At 54.4% G+C, this 11,330-nt stretch overlaps 1 protein-coding gene across 2 annotated transcripts; it reads right to left on the reverse strand.

The window, feature by feature from the left end:
• Positions 1-5,571: 5,571 nt before the first annotated feature.
• DOK2 (docking protein 2) lies at positions 5,572-10,192 on the reverse strand. 2 transcript variants are annotated; one of them, XM_081513162.1, is made up of 5 exons: positions 10,038-10,192; positions 8,772-9,053; positions 8,437-8,524; positions 7,172-7,356; positions 5,572-6,690 (listed from the first exon to the last, which is right to left on the reverse strand). In XM_081513162.1, exons 1-5 carry the CDS (start codon positions 10,098-10,100, stop codon positions 6,076-6,078), a joined length of 1,233 nt encoding a protein of 410 aa, XP_081369288.1. In that variant the 5' UTR covers positions 10,101-10,192; the 3' UTR covers positions 5,572-6,075. The 2 variants fall into 2 exon arrangements, with proteins under 2 accessions (XP_081369288.1, XP_081369299.1); XM_081513173.1 differs by lacking the exon at positions 8,772-9,053.
• Positions 10,193-11,330: the final 1,138 nt, after the last annotated feature.

The following is an 11,330-nucleotide window of genomic DNA, read 5'->3' on the forward strand; positions in this document are numbered from 1 at the left end:
GCCAACTCCCCTGTGGCTTCTGCCCTCTGCCTTGCCTCAAGCCACAGGCCTTCTAGTCTAGGAAGCAACTTCCTCCCAAGCACTTCCATTTTTGGGCTTCACAGCGCGGGCCAGCCCTGCTCTGCCCAGGTGGATATAGCCTGCAGACTAGGAACCACCTAGCCTGGGGCTGTAAGGATGTTGTTCCTTGCCCTCTCCTCAAATGCTCTTCTGGTTTTCTTCCTTCTCATCAGAATCCCAGCCAGGTCCTCCCACGTTCATAAACCCTGAGTTCACCCCAAAGCTAAACGACTCAGCTTCTCTGGGCCTCCAGCTGCTGGCTTATGAAATGACATCTCTGCCTACCCACCTGTCAGAGCCCCTGGGAGGTAAAAGAAGGTCGTAGAGAACATAGAGCTCCGTAGTCCCGGCACCAGTCTAGGAGCTGTGTATCCATCCATCCATTCAGTCTTCACAAGCAGCTTCTGAGAAACATACTCTCTCCATTCTACAGATGTGGAAACAGGTGCACAGAGAAGTCACCTGAAGACACACAGCCAGCAGGAGCAGAGTCAGAATTTGAATGCGGGTTATCTGCCTGCAATGCGGGAGACCTGGGTTTGATCCCTGGGTCGGGAAGATCCCCTGAAGGAGGGCATAACAACCCACTCCAGTATTCTTGCCTGGACAATTCCATGGACAGAGGTGCCTGGTGGGCTCCAGTCCACGGGGTCGCAAAGAGTCGGACATGACTGAGGGACTAACACTTTCACTTTCACACACACTTTACAGGCTACAGTATGTGTGCCTAACCAACTACACCTAACTGCCCCCAGAACACTTTATAAATAAGGGAAAGCTGTACAAACTCAAGAACATTATTATTACCCAAAAGCTGTAGTCCCCTCAGGCACACCTCAGGCACCACCCAGCCCTCTCTGATCAGACACCGAAGCCCAAGGCTGAGCCAATCCCAGGCTGCAGGTCTCAGAATTACTTAACAGCCATCAGCTCCAGCTCCCCCACAGATCCCTCAGACCCTGCTTCTCCCTCCCTAATCTGCCAGCAGCCTCTGGCCCAGAGATCCAGGGGCTGGTGTCAGGATGAGGACTCTTTCAACCTGGTGCTCTGTGACAAACTACAGGGGTGATATGGAGTGGGAGATGGAGGGAGGTTCAAGAGAGAGGGGACCTATGTATACCCATGGCTGATTCATGTTGATGTATGCAGAAACCAACACAACATTGTAAACCAATTATCCTCCAATTAAAAATAAATACATTGTAGAATAATAATAATAAATAGAAAAGAAGAGGGCTGGCACAGAGCACAGAGTGAAAAGGCAGGCCTGGCTGAAGCCTGGAGATAGATGGTCTTGCTCTGCACCGGCTGGCATGGGATGGGCCTGGGAGCTGAAGAGTGAGGCAGGCCAGTGACATACAGCCCCGCCCACCAAGGGAGAAGCCAACCTGATGCCTAATCAGATGAGACACCCCTTCCCAGACCCCCTCATACCTCTATCTTCCCCTCCCAGCTCACTGACCTCCCTCCCCTCTCTTCCCAACCCCTCCCTCCCTAAGATCTCCAGCTGCCCCTGCTGATTTTATAAATGGCCCTGGCAGGAGGTGGGCACCTTGGCTAATTGAATCAGCACCCACGAGGCAGGAGGCTGGTTAGCATCACAGCTGAAAGGTGGTGGCAGCAACAGCTTGAGTGCAGCCAGCAGGGAGGAGGATGAGCGAGCAGAGAGGCCTCGACAATCTGGGTCTCGGTTTATTCTGAAGCTCCAAGGTGGGAATTCACCAGAGGACCTTGGTCAACCCAGCATAGCCTGGGAGCAGAAGTCAACAAGTGCACACATACACACATACACACACACACACACACACACCCTCCACATATTGGTCCTATGCTCTGGATAAAAAAAGGGAGACAAAGAGGAAAACAAAGAAACAGGAATGATATGGAATATTTGTGTGTGTGTGTGCAGTTACACCTATCTATGTATAGATCTCTATGTACGCTAGGCTCTTTGTCTGACTCTTTGTGACCCCACGGACACGAACTGTAGCCCATCAGGTTCCTCTGTCTACGGGACTTTCCAGGCAAGAATACTGGAGTGGGTTGCCATTTTCTTCTCCGGGGGATCTTCCCAACCCCAGGGATTGAACCTGGGTCTCCTGCATAAAGGTCGGATTCTTTACAGACTGAGCTCCTAGGGAAGCCCATGCTGAGCACCAGTCATGATGCCATTCTTACCCGCCCTGATGTCACCTCTGCATAGTAATTAGCAAATAAAAGCAGTCTCTAAGTGCCTTGGTCATGGCAGAGCATCTCATGGTATTGGCAGCTGTCACAGAGCTGTCTCTTGGACATTGCCAGTCCCCTTCGAGACCAGGCTGTTTCCTCATCTATGACTTTGCTCCTTGACAACAGGCTGCTAGAGAAATACTTTAAGAAGGGCTTCACCTCTGTGTCTCTGTTTGCAGAGATTCATCCCTGAGGCTCACGCCTGCATGAAGTCATTCCTGTACAACCACTCTGTTCAGGAGCCACACAGGGGCAGAGCGGGGCTGGTCCATGGTGGCAACTAGGGAACAAGGCCCAAGTCCAAGGTGACGGTGCCACTGGGGATGGGCTGACCCAGCTCTACGGAGGACCTACCCCATCTGGTCACATCTGAGAGAGACCCCGTGGGCTTAGTCAGCATTCTCAGGACTCTCGTGGCCCCTCCCACTTCCCCAAATGCTCTGCTCCCCGGCTTCCACCAGCTCTCACCCCACATTTCCCCAGGGCCCCAATCTACCACTTCCCCTTTCGAGCAAAGCTAGCTTCAGAAGGAAAAACTCCCAAGTCCCGGGATCTCAGCAGAGAGGAGAGAGGCCAAGAGAGAAGCAGTTTTCAGCTTGCGGCCCCACACCTCGTGGTGGCTGGGTCCACAGTCCTCCAAGAGGGACTCTGAGGATCTGAAGGGACCAGCTCTGAAATGCAGATTCTTCCAATTATCCCCCCATTCTTCTGGGCAGTAAATCTTGAAGTTCCCTTCTGCAGGACCAAGTCCCCTCGCGGGACTAGGGCTTAAGCCCCCAGTGGCCTTTTCCACAGGCTAACACTGCCCCCTGCTGGGCTGAGCTGGGGTGTCTGCCCCAACTACTCATGGAAATTGAAAAAGGAGGGACATCCTTGGTGGCTCAGTCAGTAAAGTAATCGCCTGCCAACACAGGAGACACGGGTTTAACCGCTGGGTCGGAGAGGAGAAGGAAATGGCAATTCACTCCAGAATTCTTGCCTGGGAAATCCCATGGACAGAGGAGCCTGGCAGGCTACAGTCCATGGGGTCATAAGAGTCAGACACAACTTAGGGACCAAACCACCACCACCATCCTTGCCTAAGAACGCCCCGGCTCCCACCCCTCACCTGGAGAGGGAACTACTGAAACCTTTAGAGGCATTAGGCCTCCTGCCTCCAGTGTCTTCTGAGGCTGGGATGTGATGATGACAGCCAGGTTAGTCCTTTGGTGCAAGCAAGAGTCAAGGTTCCTGGATGGCTTCCCCCTCTGTCTCCAGCCTGCTCACCCATTGCCTCAAATTCCTTTAAAAGTGGGCAAAAGCGTGAGCTGAGATCAAAGGTGCCCACAACCCACATGGGAAGCTGGGCAGCCCATTGGTCTCTATCTTGCTTCCCTCCCAGCTCTGGAGCCCATTTCCAGCTGCTGCTAGGACCCCTCTAGCTGGATAGAGTAAAACCATGCGTGGGTGCATGGGTGCTCAGTCACTTCAGTTCGTATCCGACTTTTTGTGACCCCATTTTTCTCTGTCCCTGGGATTTTCCAGATAAGAATACTGGAGTGGGTTGTCATGCCCTTCAGAGAGTCAAGCCATCTTAGCCTAAAACTGTTAGAAACTAAGCTCACCTTCTTCTACAAACCCAAATCTCTCCGCAAAACCCCATTTCCCTGTGTTCCACACCCAATGTGACTCCAAGATCCGCAAGCCCTGGCTCTACCACAGCATTTGGACCCCCAGTCTTTCTGAATTTCCCCTTCCCCTCAGCTCACTGTGTCCCCAGTCCATCTTCCAAGTAACCCGAGGGTTTACTGACCTAACACAGAGCTCTATGGGATTCTCTGCTTAAAAGCCTTGTCAATGTGATGGCCATGTATTGATAATGCTTGAAGCTAATTAACGGATTCATGGGTATTTATTACACTACTCCTCCCACTTTCATGTGTGTTTGAAATTTTTTATAATAAAACTTTTAAAAAGTAAAGCCTTGTCATTCCTCCTTCCCCTTTAATTAGGTACAAATTCCTGCACAACAGAGTTAGAATCTGCCTTCTCAACTAGATTGCCCCATGGTCCCCTCCATTCTTTTTTATCTATTTATTTATTTTTAAGTGGAGGATAACTGCTTCACAATATTGTGTTGGTTACTGCCACACATCAACATGAATCAGCCGTAAGTATACGTATGTCCAGACTTCCCTGGTGGCTCAGCAGTAAAGAATCTGCCTACAACGTAGGAGACACAGGTTTGATCCCTGGGTTGGGAAGATCCCCTGGAGAAGGGAATGGCAACTCGCTCTAGTATTCTTGCCTGGAGAATCTCATGGACAGAGGAACCTGGCAGACTACTGTCCATAGGGTCGAAAAGAGTTGGACACAACTGAGCGACTTAGCAGGCAGACAGGCATACATATGTCTCCACCCTCTTGAACCTCCCTCCTACCTTCCCCTCCATTCTTAATACAGAACTCTTTCCTGGGCATGTATGTACTTCCCCCAATGCCTCCACTCACATTTTTCTACCAGGATCCTCTTTTCATATCCCTTCCTACCCTGAAGGGCCTCCTTAAGTGCCATCTTTGATATGAAGCCTTTCTTGGTCCCCCAGTGAACAGCTATCTCCCCTGACCCCCAGGCCTTGATTCTCCTCTTGTGAAACTTACATCCTTTTTTGTGATAGACATCTGTGTCCTCATCTCAGCCCACCTCTAGACTATAAGCATCACGAGGCGAAGGGAGGCTTTACAAACAGTGCCCCGTAATACTGGCTGAATTGGCCAGCAGCAGAAACATACTGACAGCCCTTTCCATGAAAGCAGGTTTTGATGAAAGGGGACTACACAGAGCCTTCAGGGAAATACTGGGTTGGAACTTTTGGGCCAACCCAATAGAAACACAAAGGCCAATGCGGAACTTCAGAACAGGAAGGGCTCTCAGCGCCCAAATGGAGAAACTCCCTCAATTTACAGACAAAGAGAGTAAGTCTTAGAAAGGCAAGGGATGAGTCCCATTTCTACTCTTGCCTGTCTTCCACTCCAGGTTTACACACACACACACACACACACAACTTTCTCACTATTTTTTAGGTGTTGACCATACCCTATCAAAGGGTTGAGCATCTTTCCCAGGTGCCCTGACTTGCGCAGACCCCTACCACTGTGGCCAGACATGGGGACCCAGCTGATGCCCAGAGAGGATCCTGCTGCTGGGAGAGGCGGTGTCAGTGGTGACCAGTCGAAGTATCCACCCCCAGCAGGGCCGTGCCTGTCCCATCCCCACCTCCCACACTCTCATGTTGCACAGAAATATTTCCGAAACGTTTAATGCCACAGAGAAGTCCAAAACTGGCAGAAAGCAGCAGCCATCCTCCTGCATGCCTGGGGCCAAGGCTGTCCCCTGAAAAGGTGGCCCACACAGACCAAGGAATCAGGGCAATTTGCTGACATCCTTTTGTCCTCTAAATGCTGGAGGTTCCATTTAGGCCGGTGGGGGTGGCAAAAGAAGAGGAAGTGGAGAAGGAGTAGGAGAAGGGCGGTCTCCACAGGGCACTCTTCCTGCCCTGATGGTGACTCATGCCGCGTGCCCTGGAGAGGACAATTCCTCAGACCAGACTAAAGCAGTCAAGCCGAGGGTTCAAGAAGGAGCAGAGCAGGGCTCTTGGCATACAGTGGCCAGGAGCCACCAGCAGAAGCTGGAAGAGGAGGCCTGCCTGACCCTCCAGCCCCTTCTCACCAGCCTCTAACTTTGGCACTGCGTGCACAGGACTCCAGCACTGGCGTCCCATGGGGATCGCATCTCCTCCACGCTCCATCACTTTGGGCCTTTCTTAAGTACCACATTGTCATACTCGGTCCCCTGTGGCCAGCCAGAGGCGGCAAAGTCCTGTCCTGCTATGTAGCCATGCTTGAGGCCGCTGTCAGCTGTGGCCTGCCTCCTCCAGGCCTCACCCCGGGGCTCCTGCGGGCTGTCATACAGGGCCAGGGCGGCCATCCCCTCCGGCTCATCATATATGTGGTCGGGTCGTGGGTGCGGGTGATCCTCGATGCTGTCGTACAGAGGGTCGGCCAGGGGCTGGGGAGGGACAGCCAGGATGCCCCTCAAGCTCTTCCCCAGGCTCCGGGCCACTGCATCGAAGGGCACGGCATACTCCCCCTCTAGTCCGCGCTGCTGCCGGGGAGCGGGCACCGGGATGGTGGGCGACGGTGGTGGCAGCGAGTCGTGGGGTCGGGCGTAGGGGCTCTCTGGCCGAGGCAGCACCGTGGGGACTGGGACTGGCTGGGTCTGGGGCCCAGGAGGGGCGGTGTTCTTCTGGGCAGAGATGGCCTCTTCCAGGGCCAGGAAGATCTCATTGCCCTGCCGGGTCTCGAACTCAAAGTTGCCCTCTCCTGAGACGCAGCGCCGGCCGGCCTCGAAGGAAAAGGTTACCTGGGTGGGGGAGAAAGCCTATTACTGGGAGGCCAGCTGCTCCTATACCCAGTTTCCAATCACAAACATATCACCTCCAACTTCCCTCCGGCCGGGGAACTGCTTGGCCTTCTCCCCAAGCTGCTTCCTCTCCCTCCCTCCAAGTCTTTTATTACAAACAAACCCCTCTCCTTTTTCCTTCTTCCTTCCATCCATCCGAGTATGAAGATTGGCACAGAGTTCAACCTCCACATGGCCCACTACTCCCCACCCAGGGCTTCCTCTTCTTTCCTTCTCCCCCACCTCTACCTCCATGTCTCCCTCCCCGGGTTCTCTCCTCCAGCCCCTGGGCTGGGCTGATTTTCTTCTGCCGGCCTTTATCTCATCTTTTCTCCCTCCTCCATTCCTCTTCCTTGGAAGGCCCCTTGGCCGTCTCCCTGACACTCTCTTTTCTCACATAGTTCATCCTTCCTCTGCCCTACCCCCAGCAGCCCCTGCTCACCTTATCCCGCCCAAAGCGCCGCAGGAACCTGTAAGGCCATTCATATAGCTGGGTACCCAACTCGGGGCCGCCCCACAACTCCAGGGCACTCTCCCCAATCCGGAGGGTGTAGGATCCCCAGAGCCGGCACCTCTCACTGACTTCTGTGGGTCTCATGGTCACAGCAAACTCCTTTCGGGGTGTCCCTGGGGAGGAGACACAGTTCATGGGAAAAACAGCCAACCTCTTTCAATTCTGTGTGCGTGAGTGTTCAGTCACTCAGTTGTATCCGAATCTTTGTGACCCCATGGACTATAACCCATCATGCTCCTCTGTCCATGGGATTCTCCAAGCAAGAATACTGGAGTGGGTTGCCATTTCCTTCTACAGGGGATCTTCCTGACCCAAGTATCAAACATGGGTCTCCGGCGTCTCCTGCATTAGCAGGCGGATTGTTCACCATTGCTCTAAATAAGCAGGCCAGGTCTCCAAAAGAAAAATAATATCGGTGGCCCCATGACCCTGGTGCCTGTGTTCTGAAGGCTTAGCTACCCTGTGCCAGGTCAGACTCCCCAAGATGCCAGGAACCTCCATCCCCTCCCCCAGGAGGCATCGTGCACCCTGTCTCCTCCGTGGCCACATCCTTCCTGCTCCCGTCGCCAGAGTCACAACTTTGTCTCCTCCATCTCATTGTTCGCCCCAACCCAGCTGCCTCCCCATCCCTCCTGCCACAGCTGCAGGCGCTACCCCAGCTCTCCCTGCCTACCCACCCTCTGCTGAGGCCATGGCGGGGGCGGGGGGACCCTCTGAGGGGTGGAGTCTGGATGCACCCCTTGCCCTGTGTCTTCCTGCTCCCCCCAGGCAGCCCCCAGAGGGCTAGGCAAGAGGACAGGAGGGGGACTGCCTTGTCAGCAAAAAGCTCCCTTGCTGCAGGACACCTTAGATCCACAGAAGGGAAACCATTCTTTTTACAGACGATTGCTCAGGTCCCATCAAGGGAGAATTCCAGACCAGCACTTTCACCTGGGTCCCTCAGCCAGGCCCTTTGCCACCAGTGGGGCCTGGATCAGAGGGAGCAGGCCAAGGGTGAAGAGCTGACATTTAAGGCAGGCCAGCCTCCCCAAACTTGGGCCGGGCAGGAAGCGATGCGGAGCAGCTGATAAGGGGCTGGCTGGGGCCGGGGGCAACCACAAGGCAGGAAGACTGGGCCGCTGCCGGCCAGCCCTCACCTCCTCCCCCCTACGCCCTGGAGAGAGCAGCCGGGGCCGAAGTGGGGGCCCCCTCACCTGTGGTTGCGCTGCTGTACAATTCGTTCTCCTCCATGCGGGGCCGACCACCCTTCCCCTCCAGCCCTGACAGCTCCTTCCGCTGACCCTGGGGAGAAGGCCCAACATTCACCACCATCGCCATCTCCAGCCCCACCTCTGGCCACCCTAAGCTTTCTTGCAAAATGCACTCAGTCTTCCGCCCCCACCCCCCATACCCTCCCATCTTTATTCTGAATTGGGATCCGCTCCCCACCAAAGAACCACCCTCAGCATCCTGACCTTGACTCCCACAACACCTGCCCTCGGCAGGCGCCCAGTGCCCCACATCCTCTCTGCAGCCCTGGACGACTCACAGGGAAGGCCAGGAGGCAGATGGCCTGTATCCAGTCACCACGTTCGGCGGTGGGGGCGGCCAGCAGGTACAGGCGTTCCGTGGTCTCCAGGAAGAAGGTGCTGGTGTCCCGGGGGCTGCTGGCCTCCCCGCTGGCTTCGGACACCCGCAGGCAGTCACTGAGGCGGATCACCCTCCGGGGGGCCTCTCCCCGGCGTGACTTCTCCGAGCCCTCCTGGAGCTCCAACCGGGCCAGTGCGCAGCCTGAACCTCCATACAGTGCCGCCCCGAACCGGCGCCATTTCTGCCCCCAGATGGAGAGATGGTGACCAGCGGGGAGAGGAGGACCCCAGGGGGAGATGTAGGGGAAGATCACAGGAGACCCAAGGAGACAGAGGGCCTAACACAGGCCTTAAGAGTTAGCATGTGTTGAAGATGCACCCCAAGTGACCCAGAAAGAGGCCTCCAGTGACAGCAGGGAGGAAGCCAGAGGCAAAAAAAAAAAGGCACAGTGGTGAGCCCCATGAAGACAACTGCAGGGAGACTGGGCAAGCTCAATACAGGGAATCCCAGGTGAGAGGCAGAAAGCATGTGAGTCCTGAAGCCCAGAAGAGGTGAGGAGGGCAGCCTGAGAGACCAGACTGGGGAGCTCCTCTTTCTGCATGAGGCCCCACAGAAGGCCCTGTTCCCCAGGAACTTGCTGACTCTTCTGAACCTTCCTGACTCATGCCCTGAGGCCATGATAGGGACAGAGAGAGAGAGAGGAACCCTGGGGTGGGTCCCCTGAGGGAAGGAGGACTTCCCTATTCAAAGAGGCCAAAAGAAGGAAAAGGAGTTTAGACACGATGGGGGCCCTGGCTCCCAGAGACCCCGGCTCAAGTTCAAAAGCAGCCAAACGCACCCCACTGGGCAGGAAAGGAGGAAGGAACATCCCCAGCCATCCCAAAATATACCCTCCACTGTGCCGACGAGTCCCTCCCAATGTGTCCCAGTGAGGAGAAGTCACCACAGAACAAGAAAGAGTCAGAGTCCTCTGGTATCCCCTCCTCCTGGGGTTACGGCTGTCAGCAAAGACCATGATGCGGAGGCTGCCCAAGGGAGCAAGTGGCTGCTAAGGAACGAGCCCTCCCAAGCTTTTGTTCTGCGCCCAGTATGGCAGATGGCAGTCTCCATCATCCCATAAGGGTTTTGGAACATTCCAGGGCCTCCTCTCCTCTCCGGAAAGTCTCTAGCACCCCACCCTCCACCACCTCTCAGCCCAGCCCCAGACCAACGGTGCTCTTCCTACCTTCCCAAAAGTCTGCTGCTGCTGGAGGTACAGGAAGCCCTGCTTCACCACCACGTCCTCCATCCTCGCAGCATCCCGGGGCCCCTGCGCTCCAGTTCTCCCTTTCCACACCCACCCTCTCTCGCTCCTCTCTGCACTATGTTCCCCCTTCTCTCAAGTTCATTTCCTCTCTGCCTAGAGTTTTCTGCACTATTCTTGTCTGCTTGATGACGACAGGCTGATAGGCCCTGTGGTTTCTTGCTCTGTGTGTGTGTGTGTGTGTTTTCTTTTTGACGAGTGGGTTTCACATTCAAGCTTCCTGCATTTTCAGTGAGTAAGAGAGAACTTCCAAAAAGCCCAACTCTAGTGTTTCACTGAACGCAGCTCAGGGACAGAGGCCAGCGGGAGGAGTCATCAACACAGGGTGGCTGACCCTCTGGAACAGAGACCCAGAAACAAAACTCTGACAGTAAAACCAGGAGCTGAAGGCTGCGCCATGCCCAGGCTGGATGGTTAGCATGATGATGGAGCTAGGAGAGATCTGAGACATCAACCAGCCCAACAGCCTCATTTAAAAATGAGGAGACTGAGGCTCAAGGAAGGGCTGAGGGACAGGTTCAAGGCCACCAAACCGGAAACCAGGTCTCTCAACTCACCAGGAGCTGAGCCACACAGGCACACCAGACAGGCACGTTAGCCTCAGTACTTTCACACACTCTGCTGAAATGGTTTCCCTCTGTGGGGACACTCCCTGTCCCCCACAACAACACACACACACACCACCTCCTGAGCTTCTAGAAACATGAATGTCTCCACACTGGAGCGTGCTACACTCCCCAAGCACATCTCAACTGTCAGAGTCCACCTTCTTTCCAGCCTTTGTGAGCATTGTAAAGACACTTGAATTCTATCTGGAGGCTATCTTTTAAGTTACAATAGCAAACTCTCATATTAAAAAAAAAAAAATTCATAATTATCAAACATGCTTCACAGTTACCAAAGGTTCCAGGTCCACACAGTCTCCAGACACTTTCTACCCTTGGAAGAAGGAAGGGCAGGTGTGAACCCACCTGTTTGCAAGTCTCCTAAAGTCACAAGGCCAGAGGAGGAAGTACCAGGGTGCCTGATCTTTTAATTGAACAGTCTTTTTATTGCTGACCTCAAGGATGCTGTGAGGACAGGGAAGCCTGGTGGACTGCAGTCCATGGGGTCAGAGTCAGACACGACTGAGTGACTGAACAACAACAACAGATGGCACTAGTGGTAAAGAACCCGCCTGCCAGTTCAGGAGAAAAAAAGAGGCGTGAGTTGGAT

Source organism: Giraffa tippelskirchi, chromosome 1 (assembly GCF_054371585.1).
Source record: "Giraffa tippelskirchi isolate mGirTip1 chromosome 1, T2T-mGirTip1v1.2.pri, whole genome shotgun sequence".
Classification (NCBI taxonomy): Eukaryota; Metazoa; Chordata; class Mammalia; order Artiodactyla; family Giraffidae; genus Giraffa; species Giraffa tippelskirchi.